Below are 27,967 nucleotides of genomic sequence, written 5' to 3'. Positions count from 1 at the left end.
TGATTTAAGTAAAACCTTTGTTTCTGGTCAAAATAAGCAGAGAAAATGTGACAGTTTTTTTTTTTTTTTAAAGTGTACTGACCACAGAGGAGTAAGTAATTAACCCATTGAAGCCTTGACAGCGGATACGTCGTTTTGTAGTATTTGTATAAGCTCTCAAATACTTTAAGAATTTCATTTCTATCTGCTACAGAGGCTGAAAAATCTATTATTTAGTAGAAGCGTTGACACTTCTGTTGAATTTCCAGAAAAACTTCAGGTTTTAGGGGCTTATTTTAGGGTTAGGATTTTAAAATCGCCCAGAGGTTTTACAGGCGTTTCAGGCCTCAATGGGTTAATAGCAACACCGGCAGTATTAGAGAGGTCAGTGTACCAGCAGAAACCTGCTGTTAGAAAACACAGTAATTAAAAGCCATATTGTTTTTCAGACCCAAATAAATCACAGCACACTGATAGATCAGTCCCAAAAGTCTTCACCCTCTATGGATTTGTCCAGTCCGTTGATCTTGTCAGGCTCCAGGCCCTCCTCGCTGGCTACCTTGGACTCATGGACCTAAGAGAGAGGGCAGACTGCTGTTTACCTACAGGAACTTTTTAGGCAAATTAAATCAGTACAGAAGGAAAAGTAATACAATAATGAATACTTGTAAACAGCACAGTGTTTCCTCTCCGTGCAGGAGAGGACACTGATGAAGCACTTAAGTGATACTTTAAATATTTCACATTATGAATTAATTTTCCAAATATTTATTACATGGTGTATACAGAAATATTTAAGTTGAATTTAATACATTTTAATACCTTTTTTAATACCTTCACAAAATTGTTTAATACCAACACGACATTGATCTGCAACTACACTGCCCTACAAGGTCTAACTGCAGTAACTATGCAGGTAAAAGTGGGTTTTTTGTTTTAACATTTTGACAGTCTTCTTAAATTCTGTGGTGGACTCTGCTAACACATCCATGGGATCTAATTTTGAGAGCTACGTGATTGCTTTTATTTTGAAGGGGGGTCTAACACGTTCTCAGATGACGTTTATTACTTTTTAATACATTTAATGGCCTTATTTTTGCCTAATTTCATTTACTACCTTTTAAAAACCCGCGGCAACCCTGTATTAGTTACATTTTAAATCCACACGGTTCATATGGACTCCTGACATCAGTGTAAATCAGATCCATCACACAACACTTATTTTAAAAGAAGAAATGTCACTTTAAAAGCTGGTTCGCCTGTTACTCACAATTTTTCCTTTTTACAAAACAGTGGAAAATGCCAGGAGTTTTTTTTCATACAAAATTACAATAAAATCAGAGCACAAAAAGGCTAAATTGCCTACCATATGACTGGTTTGGCATTTAGAAGCAATTTTGAGTCCGGACCTATGCTTCCCATAAAAATGTGTTTTAACTGAATATTCTCTGATACAGCTGAACTAAAAACACAAAATCAGTCACCACATTGGTGTATCCAGTAGACTTGACCTCATGTAAAGTGTTACCTGCATGCTTCACAACAATATTGGATATTAGCTAATTATCATATTATATTAATAATAATAAAAAAGAGCATGCATGAGTAATAATAATACTAATAATGATAATTACAGGAGAGAGGAGAAAAATAAGACAAAAAAAAATTATATATTTTTTTAAATTATTTATATATATATTGTTCTATTTACATTTTAGTAGTACTGCTTTCTCTGCCTAATAATGATACATAATATTTATTATCATATATTAATACTTAACTGCCAGATCTATAACTGAAACACGCACGCACACACACACACACACACACATAGGGTGTGTTTGTCTGTCTGTCCATGTCACTGTACTGTATTATTGCACTATTTGTCTGTCTGTCTGTCTGTCTGTCTGTCTGTCTGTCTGTCTGTCCATATCACTGTATTGTATTACTGCACAATACAAAAAATATATATATACAGTACAGGCCAAAAGTTTGGACACACACCTTCTCATTCAATGCGTTTTTCTTTATTTTCATGACTATTTACATTGTAGATTCATCAAAACTATGAATGAACACATATGGAATTATGTACTTAACAAAAAAAGTGTGAAATGACTGAAAAGATGTCTTGTATTTTAGATTCCTCAAAGTAACCACCCTTTGCTTACTAGAATATAAGACATGTTTTCAGTTATTTCACACTTTTTTGTTAAGTACATAATTCCACATGTGTTCATTAATAGTTTTGATGAATCTACAATGTAAATAGTCATGAAAATAAAGGAAACGCATTGAATGAGAAGGTGTGTCCAAACTTTTGGCCTGTACTGTATATATATTATATTATATTATATCAAGTGGTGGTAAAGGAAATAACCAGAATTCCTGCAGAATCCTCGTCTATTAGCGTATTAGGGCAATGTGGCGGTACTCACCTGTTCAACTGACTTCAGCAGTTTAAATAACAGACACTGGTTTCTGCAGACATGTGAATTAACCACAGACACACAGATGGTGGTGCCCAGCTGCAGAATTAATATAGGGGATACACTGGAATGGGGATATTTGCCTTAATCTTTGGCATTAAAAAAGGAAGAAATATAGACTAAAATGGAAATAACTGCCATGCAGTGGCGGTTCTAGACAGGGGCCTACAGGGGCTATGGAGTCTCATAGGCCTATTTTGTCCATTTTTTAATCCTTTTCATGTCTTTACGTGTCTTTGTAAGTCATTTTGTGTCTTTTTTGGTCATTTGTGTCTTTTTGTGTCTTTTTTTATGTATTTTTTGTCATTGGTGTCATTTATGTGTCTTTTTGTGTCTGTTTTAGTTATTTTGTGTCTTTTTTCGTCATTTTGTGTCTTTTTTCGTAATTTTTATGTCTTCTGTGGGTTTTTTTTGTTATTTTGTCTTCTCATTTTGTGTCTTTTTTCGTCATTTTCATGTCTTTTTCAAGACATTCAAAGATGATTGAATGCTTAAATATCATCTTCGCCATTTGTTAATGTGCTAATGTGCCCCTCTGATTAAACACTGGCCCCTCCTTGGCCCCCACAGTAAAACTGGTCTAGAACCGCTACTGCTGCCATGTCTTTACAATCATGGAGGAAACACTCAGTAACAGTAAATACTCACCTTGAATGGTTCACTGATTCCAATGATGCTCTGCAGAGCGCTGCTGTAGTAGCACAGCACACACTCGCCTCCCCGCACTGGAATCTCCTCTTTACTGACATATACCTACAGGAACAAACACTTTTTATTTATACATTTACTTTATATAACAGCATAAGTGGGTTTTTAATAGGCTTGTTGGTGCAAGAATTACCACCTGTATGATTTCTTCATTAAAGGCCACTTCATCGTCTTTGACCCACGTGTAGGTGATGTAGTCCATCACACTGGTGAATCCCACCTGACATTAAGATAAGTTAAGATAGACTTTATAGTCATTGAACAGACACAAACAAAACACGAGAATAAAACTAAAATAAAACAGAAGTATGGCTCATATATGGTCAATAAATCAATCAAATAAGGGGCATAAGTCAGTAAGTTAATGCACATATTGAATGATATTCCATATTGGAAATTAGGTATTGCACATGCTCTGTGAGTGTAATAGCAGAAGACAAATTAATGACTCATGAGCTGTTTTTCAGTCTGTTCGTTCTGCTTTTTATGTTCCTGTATTTCCTTCCAGCGGGCAGCAGGTGAGCAGGTGGTGTCAGAGATTAATACTAATACACATACACTACCGGTCAAAAGTTTTAGAACACCCCAATTTTTCCATTTTTTTATTGAAATTCAAGCAGTTCAAGTCAAATGAACAGCTTGAAAGGGTACAAAGGTAAGTGGTGAACTGCCAGAGGTAAATAAAAAAAGGTAAGCTTAACCAAAACTGGAAGATAATGTACATTTCAGAATTATACAAGTAGGCCTTTTTCAGGGAACAAGAAATGGGTTAACAACTGAACTCTATGGAGTCTTGGGCTATATTGTCCATTTTTTAATTCTTTTCATGTCTTTGTAAGTCATTTTGTGTCTTTTTTTGGTCATTTTGTGTCATTTTGTGTCTTTTTTTGGTCATTTTGTGTCTTTTTTTAGTCATTTTGTGTCTTTTTTTAGTCATTTTGTGTCTTTTTTTGGTCATTTTGTGTCTTATTTTAGTCATTTTGTGTCTTATTTTAGTCATTTTGTGTCCTTTGGTGTCTTTTTTTGTAATTTTGTGTCTTTTTTTTGTCATTTTGTGTCTTTTTTTTAGTCCTTTAGTCCAACATAAAATGTGATTTTGAATCTTTTTTTTTACTTTCAAAACACTATCATGCTCAATAAAGAATTTTAAATGTTGCAAATGTGCATTAATTTCAGAGTACACTGAGACATTAAACTGCATAATTTTCAATTAAATTCTGGAAAAGTTGGTGTGTTCTAAAACTTTTGACCAGTAGTGTATTTAAGACTCTCACACAGAAATGTCACATTATATTGCCAGTGGTAAATGGTGGTTGGTCAGCAAACCTTATAAAGTCCGATCCAGTCCCATGTGCTGGAGGGGAAGGGCTGCAGAGGGCTGTAGAGCACCATGGCATCAATGTCTGCGCTCCAGTCGCCCTCTGGCTGCAGACGCACCAGAGGAGTCTCGTACATCTTCCTCAGCTGGACACATGGACACATTTCACCAGTTAAATCATCTCAATGTTACACAGTGTCATCTTTTTGTAGATATCAGAATTAACCCCTTTTAAATAATAAGGCTGGTCAAAATCTACAGTACTGGTACTGCCAACAAATAGATAGACAGACTTTATTTATCCCAAGCTGGGAAATTACAGTGTAGCAGCAGCATTACACACAGAGACAATAACAACACAATTAAATAAAAAGGACAACCTAGGCATACTTACCTACAAGCAATAAAATATAAAAATACAATAAAATACAATAAAATGTAATGTAAAAATAAAAATAAAAATAAAGTGTCTAAAGAAGGAGTATGTATTAAGGAGTAGAATTCCAGTGCAGAATAAATATGAATATACAGTATAAAAATGTTGGTGCTATGAAACAAATAAGGTGCAATGAACAGTGTGCATAAAAAACACATAAAGTGCATAACGACGGTATGTAATGAACCAGACTATTTGTTATTGTACAGTGTGATGGCACGAAAAAAGACAGAAACGCATTAGTCTGATTTCTGACTTTTTAAGAGGCCTCAGCTCCATGTCCACTTCTTCAAACCAAAGATAAATCTTGAAAAACAGATTGCAAGTATAAACTTTTTTACAGACATTTTAGAGCCTCCCTTTAACAGTTGTGCACTAAAAATCTGAACACAGGCTTCTCAAAAATAGGCTGTTTTTGTCAGAGTTTGTGAATCGACAATAGAAGAGCTCTATGGCACAGAGGAAGAAGATATATCGAAGATACCTCTCTACACACACACACACACACATGCACACACGCACACACACACACACACACACAGAGTGTTTGTTTGTTTGTTAAGTTTATAAAGGAAATAAAAGGAACTGAAGGTTTATTAGAAATTTTACTTTTTGTATGTTCAGTTGGTGGATTTTTATGTGATCATATAATGTGTTGTAGAGAGAATGAGACTAACACTGAAAACTGGTGCACTCTATGTACACTCGCCGGCCACTTTATTAGGTACACCTCGCTAGCTAAAAAAAGTGGCCGGTGAGTGTATTATGGTGCTCTTAATCCATTAAATCAGTGTCCTTGGATTAGATCCATGTTGTTGACGATTTCAAGTGACATTTTGCAGTAAGACATACTGCAACTGGACTATTAAAACCCTTGGAAATTGCATGTTTGAATGAAAAAAAAGGTTTCTCTGTGGTGTCAAAGTTGTTGATTTGGTCTTCTCTGACAATAAAGGTGTGTTTTCCAACTCCAAGATTCTAAGATCTAAGATGGTCAGAGGTCCTGCTGTGATTGGCTCAATAGTTCTCTGGCTGGATTTTAATCAATGTGTTTTGACCTGAAAAAACTTTGACTTAAACCTTGACAAAGTAAAGCAGCAGACTTCAGCAAACAGTGGGTTTCTCTTGAGGAACAAATGGGTGGATATAAGCAGCATGAGCCCTGACAACAGCCAGAGACACTTATCTCCAGACTCTGATAATAATCAAGGTAATTGGACTGACACAAGTCTTTAAACAGACGCAATATGAAATCTAATGCCTGTCACCACTCATCTCCTCTACCTGCACACACACACACACACACACACACAGTATTTATTTTTTTAAATGCTTTAGTTTTAGTTTAGTTTTTATTAGTTTTAGTTTTTTGTAATGGGGTATTTGTTGGGTGGGAGATTAAAAGAGGTCACAGTAAATTTTGCCTTTATTTCCTTTGTCTTATCCATCTTCATTGTGTATGAAAAAAGTTGACAAATACGAAAACGAAAGACATTTTTTACTTAGCTTTAGTACGTTTTTTAACCACACAATACAGTTTCAGTTAATTATCATTGTTTGTAACCTTAACCCTAAAACAAAGTCTCAAATCTCAAAAAAGCCTTTAAAGAAGTGAGGACCCGCCAAAATGTCCTCACTTTGTTGGTTAAAAACGTGTTCCGGTCCTCACTATGTAGGAAGTACAAGAACACACACACACACACACACTTGGGTACTTGACAGAAGGATCATTTCATTGTTGGTTTTCGTCTTTTCATTGGATTTGTTCTAAAACAAGAATTCAACTCCTAACTGCTTCACCATCACTGAGAGAGAGACATGTCCCCGCGAAAGTGGAACACCCTGCCTTGCCACATCAGTAGCCATTTTTAAAAACAGATTAAAAACCTATCTTTTCTCTACAGCATTTGGTTGAATTGTGTGCATGTGTGGTTGTGGGAGTGGGTGCACATGTGTGAGTATGTAAGTGTATATGTGGTGAATATGGAATAGCTTGTCTACCTGCACTCTTCAATTAATTTGTAATCGATTTTTGTTTGTTTTTTCTGGTTTTTTATTGTTGTTGTTGTTGTTTTTTTAACTGTAATTATGTGTATACATTGTGAAGCACATTGAGTCTGCCTTGTGCATGAAATGCGCTCTATAAATAAAGTTGAATTGAATTGAATTGAATGTCCAGTGACTGGCTGTGTGTCTCTGTGTCACTGTTCCAGTTTCTCACCTCCAGTGTGAAGATGCTGATGACAGGCTTGTGGTCACTGATGCTGTACTCCATGTTGCTGGTGTACAGGTCCTGCCTGATCTTCAACGGGTACTCCTCATCCTCCTCCACATGCCCGACCTTCTTCACATCCGCTCCATCTAGCTCGTCGGGGGGCGGGGCTTTGGGTCGGAGCCGCCACAGGATCCTGTCAGTCCAGGCAGGTTTACGCTTCTTACCGCTGCACGTGTTGATGACAGACAGACAGACAGACAGACAGACAGACAGACAGGAGAAAGGCGGGCTTTAGTGAGGAGACAGTCAACTCTTTATAGCAAGAATCGAGTGTGTGAGGTACATGACAGGGTGATCGATGCGAAAGTAACATATTCAGTCAGCATGGTAGGTAGGAGTGTAACGACCAAGGTTATAATAGTTAACGAAAACTAACGAAATAACGAAAACTAGAATGGAAAAAACATTTTCGTTAACTGAAATAAAAATAAAAACGGGAGTTTTTTTAAAAACAATAACTAACTGAAACTGTATTGTGTGGTTACAAAACTAACTAAAACTAACTAAAATTATAGTGAAAATGTCCTTAGTTTTCGTCTTTGACAACTTTTTTCATACGTAAACCTTTTTGGTTGATATGAAATCTATTTCATCTATCTGGTTTTATGACTTAATAAACTTATTGGGGCTGAGATGGATCAGACAAAGGAAATAAAGGAAACATTTATTGTGACCTTATTGAATCTGGCACCCAAAAAATACCCCATTACAAAAAACTAAAACTAACACTAAAACTAATAAAAACTAAACTAAAACTAAGCATTTTCCAAAAAATAAAACTAATCAAAACTAGCAAACTCACTCTAAAAACGAACTAAAACTAACTGAATTTGAAAACAAAAATTGACAACGAAATTAAAACTAAAACTAATGAAAAATCCAAAACTATTATAACCTTGGTAGCGACAGATCCATATCAGTGAATGATCCAACTGCATCGCTGCATATCGCCGTCTTTAATATACGCTTTTATTTTGAAAATCTTCTTGTTTTGCATCGAGAAGTAAACTGAGCACCAGATAGAAGCTATCTTGGGAATGCTCTATGTCAGGGATGGGCAACTGGAGGCCCGGGGTCCGCATACGGCCCGCACCCTCACTTGAAGTGGCCCTCAGTACAACTACATGCATTTGAGCATGAAATCTTAAAAGTGCAGTGTAAAAATGCACAAATTTACGTCTTGCAATTAATGTTGGTCTGCTGTTCTTGCACTGAAAAAAAAAAGAAATCACAGTAAGTGGTTATTTTTTTATTTGCTTCAAACCTTTTGTATTCCTATTTATACTGTTATACATGCATTTGAGCATGAAATATATTAAGTTACTGCACTGTAAACATATTTAAAATTGCAGTTTCATCATATCTGGTTAAGTGCACGCTCCTATATGTGGCCCTGTGGTAGTGTCCATGAAAAATTGTGGCCCCCTGCAGCATTTAAGTTGCCCATCCCTGATCTATGTTCATAAATAAAAGATCATCACAGGCTCTTTAAGTTAACCCATTAAAAAAACATTTGCACTTAAATGCAAATTAAATGCAATACTTTATAGTGAACAGTTATTAAAATAGAATTGATTATTTAAAGATCTGGAAGAGCTCAGATATAAAATGGTAAAATAATGTTTTAGTTGTTTTTTGTGATATAAATGTAACATGTTGTGTTAAATTGACACATGATATCGTCTCCTATCGATCACTGGCCCCTGAATCAAACAGAATCAAAGTCGTACTTTGTGTCAGACTTTGTGATATTGGTTCAATGAATCAATCTAATATCGTACTGCAATGAAACCCGTGATTTAAACCTCTAATGGAAGGTGTGGTTTCTGGGAGCAGTTCAATTTTTTGTTTTTTTTCCAAACAATCAAAGAAATATTCTGCTTGTTGAGATGCTATTTCTGAAGTTGAATTTTAATGATCTGTAGAACTTTACAAATCCCTAATCCAGCGTATTTGACATGTTTATCACTAAAGCAGTGGTTCCACCTCAGGTGGGCAGAGCTTATGCTTTGATCTTTGCTATCGTTAATGTGACAATTAAAATTCTACAGACCACACATTAGCTGACAGTCACCTCCATTATAGGCAGTACCATGTTCGGGTGATCCAATAAGAATCCAACACACACATATTAAATGATCCATCTTCATAGCTCCTGTATTAACAAATCATCTATTTCTGGCCATGCATGGAGCAGCTGTTCTGGGACCCAGAGGAGATTTTATACAAGCAGAAGGATGGTATCACACACTGGAGGTTAAATGCGGGTTAATATGATTCTGATATTCTGCCATTTAAAAGTACCCTGTGAAGTTTTTGTTTGAAAACCTGTTGTACAATGTTGTATATACATTTACTGTTTCGTATTAAAAAAACACATCCTGGATATTTAAAGGGGACATATTTTTCTAATTTTTTTAAGGTTCCGACTTGTGCTTTGGGTTTCTACTAGAACATGTTTACATGCTTTAATGTTAAAGCTGTTCTTACAGCCAGAGGAAGGACTGTAACATAGTATTACAGCACAAAAAAACCCATAAAAGCTTCTAAAAACAAAAACTACACAATCTAACATGTTCCGGCAGGTACACTACCGGTCAAAAGTTTTAGAACACCCCAATTTTTCCAGTTTTTTATTGAAATTCAAGCAGTTCAAGTCAAATGAACAGCTTGAAAGGGTACAAAGGTAAGTGGTGAACTGCCAGAGGTAAATAAAAAAAGGTAAGCTTAACCAAAACTGAAAAATAATGTACATTTCAGAATTATACAAGTAGGCCTTTTTCAGGGAACAAGAAGTGGTTTAACAACTTAACTCTATGGAGTCTTGGGCTGTTTTGTCCATTTTTGAATTCTCTACATGTCTTTGTAAGTCATTTTGTGTCTTTTTTTGGTCATTTTGTGCCTTTTTTTAGTCATTTTGTGTCTATTGGTGTCTTTTTTTGTCATTTTGTGTCTTTTTTTGGTCATTTTGTGTCTTTTTTAGTCCTTTAGTCCAACATAAAATGTGATTTTGAATCTTTTTTTACTTTCAAAACACACTGAGACATTAAACTGCATAATTTTCAATTAAATTCTGGAAAAGTTGGTGTGTTCTAAAACTTTTGACCAGTAGTGTATGTGCTCCAAAATTAACAACATTGGCAACAATAATTGAATAATTGCATTGATTGGCTCCTGCTGAAGTTAGCATGTAGCAGGGTATGTAATATAAACAGGAACGTGCCTGGAGGAACTGATCATTTATAGAAGTCCATCATAAGCTTGGAGTATGTGAGCTAGCCGAGGGTTGAAAAAACATTTTAAATGGTTGGACAATAAGGTCTTTGCTCGCAGGGATTATTTTACTTACGTTCTCCACATTATTCAAAACTTTGGTGTTTAATATGAACATCAGATTATATACAGTACAGGCCAAAAGTTTGGACACACCTTCTCATTCAATGTTTTCCCTTTATTTTCATGACTATTTACATTGTAAATTCATCAAAACTATTAATGAACACATGTGGAATTATGTACTTAACAAAAAAGTGTGAAATAACTGAAAACATGTCTTATATTCTAGTAAGCAAAGGGTGGTTACTTTGAGGAATCTAAAATACAAGACATGTTTTCAGTTATTTCACACTTTTTTTGTTAAGTACATAATTCCATATGTGTTTATTCATAGTTTTGATGCCTTCAGTGAGAATCTACAATGTAAATAGTCATGAAAATAAAGAAAAACGCATTGGATGAGATGGGTGTGTCCAAACTTTTGGCCTGTACTGTATATACGGTAAGGTCCCCTTTAACAAATGTGCTAAATGTATTTTCTTCTTCGTAAAACATTTGTAAAGTCAGTTTTAAATATTTCAAAATCTGCATTGTTTACATCCATGTTTACTAACTAGAAGTGCATTTTGCATCACTACATTTTTTGGTGCATAACCTCAACCACCTGGCAGTAGAATAACATGAAAGAAATGTGCCTGTTGCCTGTGTTCTCATACATGAAACGGTGGTACTGAAAAAACAGGGATCGGCTCATAAAAAATTGCTCCACAGAGACACTAGTGGTCAGAAACTCCACAGGGTACCTTTAACAGCAACAAGCTGTTAAAGTGCTTAGACAACATCCTGTACAAGAAACAAGCATTTCAGTCTTTTCTTTGCACAGACAATCTGACATTTGTCTTCAAAAGACTGTTCGTGCCATCTGCTTGTTTGTTTGACTTGCAGTATTAAGCCATTGAAAAGTGGTTACTACAGTGCATAACTAGAAGGGCACTACTTTTAGCATATGTGCACATACTGAAGTGCAGTTAGGTGAATTAAAAAAGGGATGACGTGATATATTAAGGGAGATGTGGAAACAAAAGAGTATTGAACTCTTACTTAAAGCCAAACCAAGTCCTGTAGAGTCTGTGAAGTTGAAAGGGCGTAGATAAAATACATACAAATTAATGAATAAGAGACATATAATGGAAATAAAAAGTATTAATATGATTTATTAGGACTGATTATGATGAAACAATTACCTGCTGTCATAAGTATCGGAGTTTAAGTCAAACTTGTACGTAGGCTGAAAGTCTAGAGGCCCTTCATCAAACTCCTGGAGCATCTGTTCCTTCTTCTTCATCATCGTCAACTGAAGACAACACACACATGTCATGACTGGACAACACAGTGATGAACATTCACTAAAAATATACTGTGACTCATGTACAGATCATTCAAGTGTTATGCTGGGACCCATATGAACCCTCATATGAAGAAGAGAGAATTATGCTACAAACAGCTGAAAGATATATGGGAGACGACCTCTGATCAGGTGCTCTGTTGGATATGAAGATTTTTGCACTTTATGTGTTTTTTATGCAAACTGTTCATTGCACCTTATTTGTTTCATAGCACCAACATTTTTATACTGCAGATTCATATTTATTCTGCACTGGAATACTACTCCTTAATACATACTCCTTCTTTAGACACTTAATTTTTATTTTTTACATTACATTTTATTGTATTTTTATATTTTATTGCTTGAAGTATGCCTAGGTTGTTCTTTTTATTTAATTATTTAATTGTGTTGTTATTGTCTCTGTGTGTAATGCTGCTGCTACACTGTAATTTCCCAGCTTGGGATAAATAAAGTCAGTCTGTCTGTCTGTCTGTCTATCTATCTATCTATCTATATATATACCCCTAATTTGAATATGAGCAGCCCGGAGCCGGCTTTTGTCAGGACTTTTTTAGTCCCTGTAGAAGAGCAGGGTCTTTTTTCTCCCCTGAAAACAGCCTGGTTACTGATTAGATAGATTGCTAAGCGAACAAAATAATATTTTATTGTTATGTGTAGGGAGAACACACAACACTTCTCCACGTCATTCTTTCTCAATGAAGGGGCACAAAATGACGAAGGTTGTAAAAAGTTAAAAACCGAAAGGTTTAATAAAGGACTTGTGTAAAAAGTCAAAAGTAAAGTGCTGAGTAGAGGAGTAACAAATTTCATCACGATTTAAAGACGTAAGTTGCAACTTATAGGGCTGTTTTTACTACTGGGCCTACCTGAACAATACCTGAACAATACCCTGAACAATACCCTGAATGAGGCGGGTCTCACTCGCAGAAACGCCCCTAATTTGAATACGAGCAGTCCGGAGCCGGCTTTTGTCTGAACTTTTTTAGTCCCTGTTGAAGAGCAGGGTCTTTTTTACACCTGACATGAGGGCTGTTTCCACTACCAGGCAATACCCGGAATGAGGCGGGTCCCACTCGCTTAAACGCCCCTAATTTGAATACAAGCAGTCCAAAGAGCAGGGTCTTTTTTCTCCCCTGAAACCAGCCTGGTTACTGATTGGATAGATCGCTAAGCAGGATGTGACGTAGTACTCTACACGACAACAACACACGCCATTTGTAAAAGCCAGCAAAGCAGTGTTCCCAACTTAGTGACATTTGTTGCTAAATTTAGCAACTTTTCAGACCCCCTTAGCAACTTTTTTTCAAGAAAGCGACTGGAGACAAATCCAACGACTCCTTCTTACTCTTCTTAATGAGCCGCTAACGAGCCGGAGTCTGGCTTGTTAAGAAGAGCCGCCGTTAGCGGCAGTTAGCTACAGTTAGCTCTGTAGCAGTACAGTGTGTATGTGCTGCTGCTGCAGGAGGTGTTCACTCTGTTTGTTTACAACAAGCACCACACACTCTGTGCACAGTTAGCGATGTCGTTAATTCACAATCACTATGTTTATGATCAGTGGAGACTCTGTGCATAATTAGCCATGCTGCTTTCAGCTGCTGACGTTGTGCACAGAAAACCATAAGCACCTCCAGAGTCTCTAAATCCCTCTGGGGGCTAACTTGTAGTCGAAACACGCAGAGTGAGTGGACTTTTGAGAGGGTGTGGCCTGAGACTTTCCCAGTGGCCACTTTTCCCCCTAGTGGAAACACGGCTTATGTGCTGGGACGCCCCGGTGGATCACCGGGAGAGCGCATATACTGAGCTTAATATACGGAGCTCCTATTGCAAAAGATTTTTAAAAATAAATAAAAAATGCTTCGGTGGACACACAACACTATCAGTACACTCCAACGGATTTAATTAATCTAGTGATTGCATGCATATTTTTCTTTGGTTTCTGCAGCCCGACAATAATCCTGGATGTGTCAGACCTGATCGTTGCTCCACAGCAGGTTGTAGGTTTGATTGTTGATACAGGAGCGCACAAAGTGCATGCCATGGTCCTGAATTCTGAAGTTGAGATCTCCAAACCAGAACACAAGCCTGCACCGAGAGAGGGACAGAGGAGAAAGAACCGACAGCAGAAGAAACACGGAGAACAAACTGACTTTGTGCAGAGACTGTGACATGACTGAAGTTTAAAGATCTCCTTTAACATCTGTCATACAATACAGGCCAAAAGTTTGGACACACACCTTCTCATTCAATGCGTTTTTCTTTATTTTCATGACTATTTACATTGTAGATTCTCACTGAAGGCATCAAAACTATGAATGAACACATATGGAATTATGTACTTAACAAAAAAGTGTGAAATAACTGAAAACATGTCTTGTATTTTAGATTCCTCAAAGTAACCACCCTTTGTTTACTAGAATATAAGACATGTTTTCAGTTATTTCACACTTTTTTGTTAAGTACATAATTCCACATGTGTTCATTAATAGTTTTGATGAATTTACAATGTCAATAGTCATGAAAATAAAGGAAACGCATTGAATGAGAAGGTGTGTCCAAACTTTTGGCCTGTACTGTATTAAGAAAACATCAGTATGTGTGAACTGCAGTTTGTATTCTGTGACTCTACTCACCTGTGGTCGACAATTCTTGGAGCCTTTTTACAGTCAAAGGTCTGAGTGTCCATGATGTACTCAAACTCGTCCACTCTCTCTGTGGCGTATTTCATATGTGCAGCCAGGTGACAGTTGAGAAAGCAGAGCATGTGGCCATAGAAAGACAAACGGACAGACACGCCACCTTTGTTACCCTGAAAGACAAACCAGGTAAGGTGTGTGAGAGCTTAATTAATGTTTTTTCAACTAAAACAAAAGTAGGGCGGCAACGATTTTCATTATCGATTAATCTGTTGATTATTTAAACGATTAATCCATTAGTTGTTTGGTCAATAAAATGTTGAAAAATATCAATCAGTGTTTCCCAAACCACAAGATGACGTCCTCAAATCTCTTGTTTTGTCCACAAACCAAAGAGATATTCAGTTTATTGTCATAAAGGAACGAAGAAACTAGAAACACTCACATTGAAGAAGCTGAAATCAGAGAATATGGACTTATTGTCTTGAAAAAGCTGCTCAAACCAATTATTCAATTATCAAAATAGTTGACGATTAATTTAATAATCAATTATTGTTTGATTAATCGAATAATCTTTGCAGCTCTACACAATTACCAACCTTTGACAAGTGCAAGAACTCATGTGCAGGTCAAACATTTACTTCTGCTTGTATGTTTCAGTTCCCAAAAGTGGCACTAGTTGTGACACATTTTATTCTGTCCCTTATTGAAAGGGGAACTATGCCAATTTTACACTAAAGTGCGGTTAGACGTGCTGGGGAGTACTACTGCATATGTGGAAACACTTTTATGAAGCCCTTTGTGGCTTCAGAGGAAACTTTGAAATAGGGTGGGGCCACTGAGTTGGTATAATGACGATGTCATGGTGGTCAATGATATCTAAACAGGTCCAATCAAGGGTACAAATCTCACTTTAGGAGCTATACCCACCATTATGAATAAATAATGTCTGTAATCTTATATATTGTTCATAAGACAGATTGTAAAAATAGCCTTTTTCTAATTATTCCAAACAAATTCTCTTTTCCTTTGGATTTAACCCATTGAAGCCTGGAAAGCGGATACGTCGTTTTGTAGTATTTGTATAAGCTCTCAAATACTTTTTGAATGTCATTTCTATCTGCTACAGAGGCTGAAAAATGTATTATTTAGTAGAAGCGTTGACACTTCTGTTGAATTCCCAGAAAAACTTCAGGTTTTAAGGGCTTATTTTAAAATCGCCCAGAGGTTTTACAGGAAGTTTTAGGCGTCAATAGGTTAATTGAACTTGATTTTGGGAAAAAGTGACAGCCTTATTATCCGGCTTCAGGGGCACTCTAAAAATCAATCAAAGCAGCCGGTTTGGACAAGGAAGAGGAATGCAGCTGCATTGACTTAGATCCCTTTTTTTTTAACCCTCCTTCATGATTCTGACAAGTCATCTCTCACCCAGTAACCGAAAATGCCTGTCCGTGTGTATGTGGCCTTGATGTCTCTGATAAAGGGGACGTGCTCCAGTTTGGAGAAGAAGAGCAGCAGCAGACCCTGCATTCTGATGGATGACACCTGAAACACACACACACAATGTTAACACAGACCATGCTCTAACTAACAGCTATCAAGACTTTAGAAAAAACGGACACTCAGGCCCCGTTTACACGAGGATGCTTGCAGGTAAAAACAACAAAAATATTTTATGGAAAGTGCCTTTCGTTTAGATGGTGACGGCATTTTTGGGGCTTAAAAACGCAAAAATCTGAAACCACCCTCCAGAGCGTAAAACTGTAATCCGCTCCGCCGTAGCGTGTCGTCTACACTGCCAAGACACAAAACTCTGCTCAGATCTGTTCACGTCACGTACGTGTTTACGTCACATACATGCTCCAGTACAGGGAAATAAACAAACATGTGGGATTATTTCCATGCGTCGGACCTTCAAGCTGCTCTGGCAGCTCTAATAAACTTACAGGAGTCTTTCCACCAAATGTACAGGATATGTACAGATAGTATTAGTGAACAGAGAAGGATCTGGAATTACCTCTATCACATTTTGGATGCACAGATTGGTCGGAGGCGAGCCAGACGGCTTTGGACGAGACCTGGGAGATCTAGTGATGGTGGAGAACTTTGTGGAAGGAGTAGCTGATGAAAATGCGTGGTGTGAAAACTTCCACATGCCCAAAGATGCTCTTATGGCTTTAAGTGATGCCGTCTGGCATGCATACCCAATCACATTCACACACTTTAGCGTCACCGCATGCAGCAGATTTCCTCCTGAAAACGCTCGTCTAAACGCGGAATAAAAAGTGAAGACGCGACGCCACTTTTGCGTCTTCTGTTCCGACCGTCATCATGTAAATGTAGCCTTAAGTAAGAGGGTATTATGAGAATATGTGTACCTTAATGTATTTCCGTGGTGCCAAGATGGACATCAGCAGTTGGCTCCATGGGTCATCGTATACAGTGTCCGACACAAACCTCATCGGTCCTGAATACACCTCCTGCAAACTATCACACACTGGTTTTAACTAAACCAAGTTGCACACACAAAGTATTGACCCAATCAATGAATTCACATCCCCTGCACCACCTACCCGATGACGTAGAGGTCAGGGCTCTTTGGTGAGTTCAGATGCAGAAGTGCGGTCACATCCTCTGGTGGATCAGCTGTTGCCACGTTCCACGTCACCATGTGCAGCCTGCAGGCACCGAAGACAGAAACATATTTTGTCATTTGTGCAGCACTTGCATGCAAATCTTTACAGTTGCAAGAAAAAGTATGTGAACCCTTAGAAATAACCTAGATTTCTGCATTAATTTAACCCTAATACCACACAAACAATTATAACATTTCATGTTTTTATTGAACAAATCCATTAAACAGTCATAGTGATGGTGGAAAAAGTAAGTGAACACTTGATTTAATAACTAGTCAGACCTGCACAACGTTCAGGAGGAATTGTGGATAATTTTTCCTGACAGAACTGCTTCAGCTCAGACATATTTTTAGGAAGTCTGGTGTGAACAGCTTTTTTAGGATCATTTCACAGCATCTCTGTTGGATTGGGGTCCGGGCTCTGACTGGGACACTCCAAAGGGTGGATTTTCTTTTTTGAAGTCATTCTGTAGTAGATTTACTTTTTTATTTACTGTTTTATGGTCATTGTCCTGCTGCATCACCCAACTTCTACTGAGCTTCACCCTGACAATAACCTGTAGAATTCCTTGATAAAATTGGGAATACATTTTCCCCTCAATGATAGTAAGTGGTCCAGGCCCTTAGGCAGCAAAACAGCCATGTACGTAAGTCATGATGCTCCCTCCATCATACTTTTTTTTTTACACCATACGTAGTGCTGCGTGTTCTTCATGAACAATTCCACCATAGTTCCATCAGTCCACTAAACATTTTCCTAGTAGTGTTTTGGAGCGTCAAGGTGTTCTTTGGCAAACTTCAGGCATGCAGTGATGTTTTTTTGTAAAGCAGCGGCCTCCTCCGTGGTGTCCTGCCATGGACGCCATGCCTGTTTAATCTCATGTGTTTGGTAGACTAGAGATGACTAGAGATGTTAATCAGTTCCAATGACTCCTTCAAGTCTTCACTCGTTACTCTGGAGCAAGGTTATTATAGTTAACGAAAACTAACGAAATAACGAAAACTAGAATTGAAAAAACATTTTCGTTAACTGAAATAAAAATAAAAACGAGAGTTTTTAAAAAAAACGACAACTAACTGAAACTGTATTTTGTGATTACAAAATGAACTAAAACTAACTAAAATGATAGTGAAAATATCCTTAGTTTTCATCTTTGTCAACTTTTTTCATACGTAAACCTTTTTGGTTGATATGAAATCTATTTCATCTATTTGGTTTTATGACTTAATAAACTTATTGGGGCTGAGATGGATCAGACAAAGGAAATAAAGGAACATTTATTGTGACCTTATTGAATCTTGCACCCAACAAATACCCCATTGCAAAAAAACTAAAACTGACACTAAAACTAATAAAAACTAAACTAAAACTAAGCATTAAAAAAAAAAAAAAACTAATTAAAACTAGCAAACTCACTCTAAAAACGAATTAAAACTAACTGAATTTGAAAACAAAACACAACGAAATTAAAACTAAAACTAATGAAAAATCCAAAACTATTATAACCTTGCTCTGGAGTTCATTTTTACCTCAAAGAGCTTTCTGCATTGGGCCTTTGGAGTCTATTTCTAGGGAGAGTAGCCTAGCCTAGCCTTAGCACTAAATCGTCTCCATTTGTGGACCATTTGTCTAACTGTGGACTGGTGAATACCTAAAGTCTTTGAGGTTACTTTGTAACCCCTTCCAGTCTGATGCTAATCAACAATTCTTGATCGCCGGTCTTCGGAGATCTATTTTTGCGAGGCATCGTTCACATTAGCAGATGCTTCTTGAGAATAGCAATCTCAACAAGTTTGTTTGTTTTTTACAGGTCTAAGTATCTCTACACCTCACTCATATCTCATTTCATTGTTAGGACTCTAACTTTGCTAACCCCTGAGTCCAATTAGCTCTTAATGGAGTCATTAGCCAAAGGGTTCACTTACTTTTTCTACCAGCATTATGAATGTTTCATAGATATATTCAAAAAAGACATTAAATATTCTAATTGTTTGTGTGGTATTAGGTTAAGCACATTGTGGTTGTCTATACTAGGGACCGAGATGCAGATCAGATCACATTTTATGACAAATTAATGCAGAAAACTTGGTAATTTCAAAGGGTTCGCATACTTTTTCTTGCAACTGTACATATTCTATCCATGTAAAAAAAATAAAAAAACAGAACTGTACTCTTACAATCAAAGAGCTTCATTCAGTGATGAGCACATCATCTGAGGGATAAAGCTGCTAAAGTATTTAAACACTGTGCTGCAACCACAAGCAGGTCAGGCTGCTACTGTAAACATAATGAGACCAGTCATCATTTCACCCAAACTCGTCACATACATACCGCTGAACTTTCTGTGCTCAGCTGTGATAAATTGTATGACATAAATCTAAAGGGCACAGTTCTACCGGAGGGTTTCAATTAGCAGAAATGAAGAGTGTCTTTTGTTGAAAAAAACCATCAAGCATGTTAAAGAGAAAATGAGTACAGAGCTGTTTAAAAGGAGATAGAGGAAGTTATTCCTACACAAAAATTTGAACTCTTTTTCCAGCTTCAGCACACAAAAGACAGTCAAAGAAGTGACATTTGTTCTCCACCTGAAACTGTCTTTTTTCAGCTTGTTGGCTCTCTTGGCATAATGTAGGAAGGCGTTATCCAAAGACTTAACAATTTTGTCATGCAGCTCGTTATTGGGGTCCAGGTCATCCACGCATGTCATCAGCTGGTTGAGCCGCTGGCGCAGAACCAGTTTGCTTCCAGTTGACTGCGTAGCATCGCTGGAAAGGCTGTCGGAGCGGTCGCGCCCCACGGTGCCAAACAGCCGACAGATTTCATCCATTGCGGCTCAAAGTGTTAAAAGAAGCAAAGTCGGCTTGAAAGTCGGTAAAGTGGTAAAATAAAAAAGTAATCCTTTAAGGACGGAAAACTGTTGCCAGTGTACTAAAAGGAAAAAAATTGACAAAGAGAATCAAAGGAGCAACAGTCCCGAGTTTTGGTTGTTTCTGTAGAATCAAACCGCTGAGTGAAAGCAGGAAAGTTCTGGTTCAAGGATTTGGGCGCTCCAGAGCTGGGTTGAGGTATTTGGGGTAATTTGTCTACAAGTCTTCTTTGTGTACTAAAAACTATGTATAATCGCCTTATAAAATTACAACATTCGGCCTATTAAACATTGGGAAACTAACTTGCATGTGTCAACATAAAATCTCTTTTCATTTGCAGAAAACAAGGCTGCAGGACAGCAACACATTGTTTTGTTTTTTTTCTTCAAATCCGCATTAGGCATGCATTGTTGGGCAACCTAATCCACCTGTCAGAAAGCAGTCAGATTTGTAGACTGGCAAACACTGGATTGTATTTAGTCTTAGAGCAAATTCAACCCTTAATGAGACAGACAGTTAAAGTCTGAGTTATGGTACGTGTCCAGCGGTGTAGTGGAGGGTACATTCATTTCTTTTTCTGGCAGTTTACAGTAAACCAACTTATCAGCCAAATAAACATTAGAATATCAAGGAGAGTATACCCACTTCCTCCTCGGTAGTAGTACACTTCCCTCATCCGCTATCACTACACCACTGTACATATATATAGGTATATAGTCCATAAATGTTTGTCCCAGCAGCTGTATGTAGAGCAGGGATTCCCAAAGTGTGGTGCGTGGACCCCTGGGGGTGCGTGAGCTGCTGCTAGGGGGTGCGCGAGATGAAAAATGTAATGGCGGTCTGATAATGACACAATTACATTTTTTTCCCCCACACACAATAAAGACGTGTTATTAATTAATCAATTAATACAGGCTATTCAATTTTGTGTCATTTATTGTTCATTTTTGCATCTATTTTGGTCATTTCTGCATCTATTTTTTGGTTGTTTGGTAATTTTTACATGTATTTTTGGTCAATTTGTGTCTATTTTGATAATTTTGTGTCATCTTTGGTCATTTTTGCATCTATTTTTGGTTGTTTTTGATCTTATAATGAAGCGTAGAAGAAGTTATCTTCTTGTTCTTGTATCATTTTTACAACCTGTGTTATAATGACGGGGGGTTGTGTTCACTCCACGCTCATTTAAATTTGCTGCAATTTTTGTTCAACGCAGCTCAAAATATTATAAAATTTTCCCAACTGATCTGCTTTCTGCCTCTGATCCTGAGCCTGTCATCATCCTCCACCTTTAATATGGCTATAAAAACTCTTATTGCATTTTGTTTTTTTTGAAAGTGTGGGGGATTGGGGGTGCGTCAACCCAGTTGGGACATAGAAGGGGGTTCACGGCTGAAAAAGTTTGGGAACCGCTGATGTAGAATATCCCCTAACGGATCTGATGATTGTCTGGTAGATATATCTCAGACCAAGGTCCATTCAGAAATCTGCATCATTCAAGTGCATCACAAGTTGACTTAAACAACACACTAGACTGACAGACCGTCAGGCGGGAATGAAGCCAAGAACATTTATCAAGGACTGTTAGGGCTGGGCGATATGGACCAAAAGTCATATCCCGATATATTTAGGCTGAATATCGATATGCGATATATATCCTGATATTCTTATTGCAAAGCGAGAGCAAATGTTCAAATATGAGATATCACTCATAGCTCAAGCTCCATAAAGTGCATATAAATAAAACTATATCTTAAATAAAAATAGCCTATGAAATAAAATAGGCCAATCTTTTTCTGAAATAACAATATTTATATGAGAAAAGAATAACGAACATTACAAAATAACTATATATAAATGCTGCCCTTACTACGGTTTGTAATATTTAAAGAAAGAACAAATGTTTTAACTATAGCTGATATATCCGACATGGTCTAATTCCATAACACATATAAAAAAATATCAATATATGTTTTATATCGATATAAAATATATGATAATAATAATAAAAATATATATATTTTGGAATATATAAAACAATCTGAGTGGGTCCCTTCATACATTTTGATGCTGATACCTTTGTACTTTTACTTCAGTAAGTTGTAGGGCTGGGCGATATGGAATTAGACCATATTGCATATATTGATATAGTTCTTTTTTTTTCTTTCTTTCTATATAAATGCTGCCCTTACTAGGGTTTGTCATATTAAGTTATTTTGTAATGTTCATTATTCTTTTCCCATATAAATATATTTATTTCAGAAAAAAATTGGCTTATTTTATTTCATAGGCTATTTATATTTAAGATATTTTTTATTTAAATGTGCACTTTATGGAGCTTTTATTTTTTTGTTGTTGTTATTTTGTTGTTGTTATTTTGTTTGTTTTGTTGTATTTTTTGTCTGTTGTTATACACTATTTATATTTTACTTAAATAAACGGTTTTAATAAAACTACTTGTGACAGTCATATTTTACTTTGACTGAACATTTGCTCTCACTTTGCCATAAAAATATTGCGATATATATTGTATATTATGGTCCATATCGCCCAGCCCTAGTAAGTTGTGTATTCAGGACTTTAACTTGCAGTGGAGTAATTTCACAGCACAGTATTTTTACTGAAGTAAAAGATGTGAATACTTTTTCCACTGTGGATGATTTATAATGTGCTAACAGGGTTGGTGTGGTAGCCTGGAGACATGCATTTTTCGGCACATGCAGATTGAACAGTGGTGGCAGAGTCCAACCTGAAGCTGTCTCCCTCGTCGTTTCCCTCCAGACTGAGCTCCGACTGCTCCTCATTCCCCTCCATCATCTCCACACCTAGAAAACACATTAAACATGTCACTTACAGTATAGCAGCAGTTATAGCTGCAGCCTGAACAGTCAAATAAACACATGCATCAGTAAACTCTAAGCTCCGTTTAACCAAAGCTAACTCCCGCCTCTACTTCTTAATAGGGCGGACAAATGATAAATAAATATTTCATCACTGGCTTGAACAGACGCAATAATTAGTGACGTCAGGTGAATTTACGTCGAGCTAACTGTACAAACGTTAGCTAAAGACAGCATCATGCCTCGCTGTTGATGTCAGTTAACATTAGCAAGGAGCTTTAATTCAACACTCGAGCTAAAATACTGTGTGAGTGAGCGTGTTTTATGGTTGGTACTACCTGCTGGCTTTGGTAGTACTTGTTTTCGTTGTTTCTCTGCTGTAAAGAGACGTACAGTAGCTACAGTAGCTACAGTCTGACAGGACAACAGCTAATGTTGTTGTTGTTCCCGCCCCTTATCCGGAAGCGCCTCTGTCTGACTTCAAAATAAAAGCGTAACACTGTAATGCAGTGCTGCCCTACAAAGTCTATCTGCAGTAAATACGCAAAGGGTAAAACTCAACTCAACTCAACTCAACTTTATTTGTAAAGCACTTTAAAACAACCACAGCCGCAACAAAGTGCTGTACATAAACAAACAGAACAAGAGACAATCAAATAAATAAAACAGGAATACACACTAAAATACATAGATTCATTGCTTTTTAAAACAATATAAAAAACAATAAATAAAAGCAGACCATAAAAACACTAAAACAAGAGCAGAGTCTCATGCGTGGTTAAAAGCCAAGGAATAAAAATAGGTTTTAAGATGAGTTTTAAAAATGGACAGTGAGGAGGCTTGTCTGATGTGCAAACTGAGAAAAACTGCTTTAAAGTGTTTTAATGTTTTTTAACTGGCCAGCCAAATGGGTTATAGGTAGATAAGTGATATGACACTTATTTCTACATGTATTGATGATGTAATTTTTATGCTCAAAAATCATGATGATTTATTTGACCTTTGACCCCAAAAATGTGGTTACTGCACTCTGGTTTTGCTGTAAAAGGTTCTTATAGTAATGCAAAAATAGAGTGGAGTAAAAACAATGTCCTCTTCTTTCAGCATTTATATTTTGTTTTCAGTGAATGAACAATTGATTTTGTTATAAGTGTGTTTAAAAGTGTTTAACAACTCTATTTAAAGATGTATTTGACTCTTTTTTACTTCATCACTATCTAAATAATAATTTGCCTTTCAAATAAACTTATAATTTCTATTATTTTTAAGTTTAAATTAGTATATCCAAAGCAGACCGTGGTAAGTACAATTACTGCTTGGTTTTGAGTTGAATTTTGTGGTTTTTATATAATTATTTCTCTGAAATAAAGCAAAATTGAAATCTAAAACTTTGTCACAAGATAAAACAGACATCAAGGAGTTCATTAACACAACAAGCAAGAATGGTCCTGTCATATTTTTTCATCCTTGTTTTTTGTATTTGTAATATTTCGAGTAGTCATGATCTGATTTAGCTTTTACCACACTGTAAAAAATGTTTGTAGAAATAACAGTAAAACACTGTCAAATGACATCAGAAATAGGGCGTAAAATGAAAAATTGTATATCACCGTATTACACTTTTAATTATCCTAAATGAAAGAATAGCACAAAACTTTTACTTTCTGTCTTACTTTTACTGTCTGTCTGTTACTTTTACTGTCATAAACTGGAAGAAACACACAATTTATGGAGAAATACCATGATGTGTGAATGAATGACTCAATTACCCTAAAAATAACCGGAATACGTCTAAATTACAGTTTTTGCTGATATTTACATTTAAATTTACACTAGAAAACCCACTCACTGTAATTTTTACTGTGAAGTTCTGGCAGTCACAGCTGCTGGTATTTTTCCGTAAATTAAACAGATTCTTTTTTACAGTGCAGCATTGGAGAACAATGAGCCATGCTTTTGTAACCCTGCACCCTTTACAGTAAAAATAGATATAAGGAAGAATAAAGGAAAGGAACATTTAGAAATGAATTCATGATATACGTTTATGTCCTATTTAATTAAAATGTGTTTAATTTAATAATTATATTTATCAGCGCTATCAACTTTCATTTAGTTAATCATACATTAATTATCGATTATTTATTACTTATTCATGTAGGCTATACTCAGAAACAGTGCCCCCAAAAATCTAAATATATGACATCACTTATTGTTATTTAGGGCTGAGCTTACTAGCATTATTGTGATGTGACTTTTTCCTGTGGAAGTGGTTTTACTGGGCGGTCTGGAAACAGGGACCTTTCCCCCGCTCATCTATTGGTTGGTGATTGTGTTACGTCACTGAGACTTGAGATAATATCAAACATGTTTGATATGATTGTTAGAAATAATCAGTTATTCTGTCTCTGTTGTCTGTCTCTGTGTATGGGGGTCACTATCTGTGTGACAAAGTTAACTATCAAAGGTCACTATCAAATGCCTGTGTAATTCACTGTGTGTGTGCCCTCTCTCTATGTAATTATGGATTAATCATGTAAGATGCTTTTGATACAATGATCATGTGCTAATATTGTTTTTAAAATATGATTACTCTTGATATATCAAAACTAAATACATTTATCCCAACTGCTTAAACTTAGTGAGATTCTATCATCATAAAAATATATATTATATGCTTTGTATTTCATGTGCACATTGCAACATCTGTGTCTCCACTAATATCTCTGTAAGTCATAGCAAGGCAGGAGGTTTTGTTGAATGTTTTGGGGAACAGGCCAGGTCATGGACACAGTGTGCTGGGGAGAGGAGATAACTATCTCCTCTGCTTGGTGACATGACGTGTCCCTATTGTGATTAAAACCGATGAATCAATGGATCAAGAGGGTGGTACTTCCTGGAAGAGATCTACCTTCATGTTTTAGCAAAATCTTTCAGGTTATAAAAAAGGGTTCGAGGGACAGAAGGGGTTCAGACTTCATGAACTGATCCGCCTTAATCATGTAAATCAGGGAAGTGATGTTTGAACCCAGAGACTCTGTAACTGCACATTTCTTGTCGTATTGTAATAAAATGTAAAAACTAAGAACTTGGACGTCTCCTGCTCATCATTCCCCATCAAACGATCTGCGCCAGTGGCGGTTCTAGATCAATTTTTACTGTGGGGGCCAAGGCAGTGCCAGTGTTTAATCAGAGGGGCACATTAAAAATCGTGAAAAAGGATATTTAAGCATTCAAAACCTTTATTTTAGCTAAAATTCTCATATTTGGAAGAACTACATTGATTGAAACACTGAGACTTAACAACATTAACAGTTATTTTTGTACGACAATCACATTTCTCATTTTTGTTACTTTTTTTTTATTTTGAAAGTGCAGTACAGTGAAAATGATCTTTATATTTAGCTTTTATTGCACAATTAAACTATTATACAATGTACACATTATGGGTTCCTTTTGTGTACAATGAGATATTGTTTGAACAAAAAAATAGGTAAGAATTGTTCCGTCGTTCAGTGTTATAAATTGATCATTTTATTATTAATTTGACACAGGGGCCACAGCAGGGGCCAAGGGCTTCTTCACAGGGGCAGTGGCCCCTGGAGGCCCCTGTGTAGAACCGCCACTGATCTGCGCAGAGAAATAGTGAGGTAACTGTTGGTGTCAGATAATTTAATTTTAAAGGTTTCCTCAATGCATTTCTCTCACATGACCCAAACCCAAGACTAGGAAAAGACTGATTACTGAAACAGAGCAGATTACTACCTTAAACTTAACCATGGAGATGACGGGAGCACCGTGACTCCAGTAAAACTCCTAGATTTACTAAAGACTTCCAGTTTTTAGTCTGGGACTGGGGAAATTGTTTGGCATAAGAGGCCTGAAGAAGCTAGTTTGTGGTGCTGTTGGCTCACAGTACATCTAATGTGGTGCACATGTAAACACAGGATCCAGGAGGCCGTTCCAACAATTTATTGAAGTCAAATACAGTTCGGTCAACAGTTGGATGGATGACTGATGGATTTTTTTCTATACAAAAGAATAAAGAAAACATTGCTGATCTGAAAAATGTGAAACAATTTAAAATAATGATCATAATAAATTAAGATACTCTTTCAATTTACATCATTAATGCATCTGTAATTAAGGTTTCCATTTACTCAAACTCAGGAATCTAGTATAACGAAACAAAACACCTACTTTCAAACCATACATGCCATGTTCAACCAACCAAATCAAATATTTAAAGGTAATAACTGTCCAAAATAACTCAAGAATAACTCACATGCATTCTCTTTGTTCTGTCTGGTGGCTTTGAGGGAAAACAGAGGGCCGTCACAGGCCTGAAGGGCTGAGCTATATAGTCTTGGGGGGAGTGGTCGGGTGATGCTGTAGGTCAGGGATGGGCAACTGGAGGCCCGGGGGCCGCATATGGCTCGCACCCTCACTTGAAGTGGCCCTCAGTACAACTACATGCATTTGAGCATGAAATCTTAAAAGTGCAGTGTAAAAATGCACAAAATGACTTCTTGCAATTAATGTTGGTCTGCTGTTCTTGCACTGAAAAAAAAAGAAATCAGTGTTTGTTTTTTGCTTCAAACCTTTTGTAATCCTATTTATACTGTTATACATGCATTTGAGCATGAAATATGTTAAGTTACTGCATTTTTAACATATTTAAAATTGCAGTTTCATCATATCTGGTTATAAGTGCACGGTCCTATATGTGGCCCTGTGGTAGTGTCCATGAAAACTGCGGCCCCCTCCAGCATTTAAAGTTGCCCATCCCTGCTGTAGGTAGTTGGAGACTTGTGATTTAACAGGGACCATTGAGCAAGCACACTAGAGAACTTCTGGCCTAGCACAGCGCTAAATTATTCATTCATTCATTATCCTTAATCGCTTATCCGCACTCGGGTCGTGGGGGGCTGCAGCTGATCCCAGCTGACATTAGGTGAGAGGCGGGCTCCACCCTGGACAGGTCTCCAGAATATCACAGGGCTGACATATAGAGACAGGCAAGCAAGCTCTCATTCACACCCACGGACAGTTTAGAGTCACCAATTAAACATGGGAAGAACATGCAAACTCCACACAGAAGAGCC

General features: G+C 36.9%; 1 protein-coding gene across 2 annotated transcripts; it reads right to left on the bottom strand.

Annotated features, from left to right (window-relative positions):
- On the bottom strand, positions 1-23,283 carry inpp5ka (inositol polyphosphate-5-phosphatase Ka). 2 transcript variants are annotated; one of them, XM_059330568.1, is made up of 14 exons: positions 23,204-23,283; positions 22,775-22,850; positions 17,096-17,200; positions 16,901-17,009; positions 15,951-16,067; positions 14,520-14,695; positions 13,860-13,971; positions 11,726-11,835; positions 11,583-11,609; positions 7,152-7,371; positions 4,503-4,640; positions 3,313-3,396; positions 3,117-3,221; positions 1-553 (listed from the first exon to the last, which is right to left on the bottom strand). In XM_059330568.1, the coding sequence occupies exons 2-14, from the start codon at positions 22,840-22,842 to the stop codon at positions 458-460; spliced, it is 1,467 nt and encodes a 488-aa protein (XP_059186551.1). In that variant the 5' UTR covers positions 22,843-22,850; positions 23,204-23,283; the 3' UTR covers positions 1-457. The 2 variants fall into 2 exon arrangements, with proteins under 2 accessions (XP_059186551.1, XP_059186552.1); XM_059330569.1 differs by lacking the exon at positions 11,583-11,609 and having other exon boundaries at positions 23,204-23,282.
- Positions 23,284-27,967: the final 4,684 nt, after the last annotated feature.

The sequence above is a fragment of the Centropristis striata genome, chromosome 4 (assembly GCF_030273125.1).
Source record: "Centropristis striata isolate RG_2023a ecotype Rhode Island chromosome 4, C.striata_1.0, whole genome shotgun sequence".
Classification (NCBI taxonomy): Eukaryota; Metazoa; Chordata; class Actinopteri; order Perciformes; family Serranidae; genus Centropristis; species Centropristis striata.
This window is presented reverse-complemented; position numbering and strand designations above follow the sequence as displayed.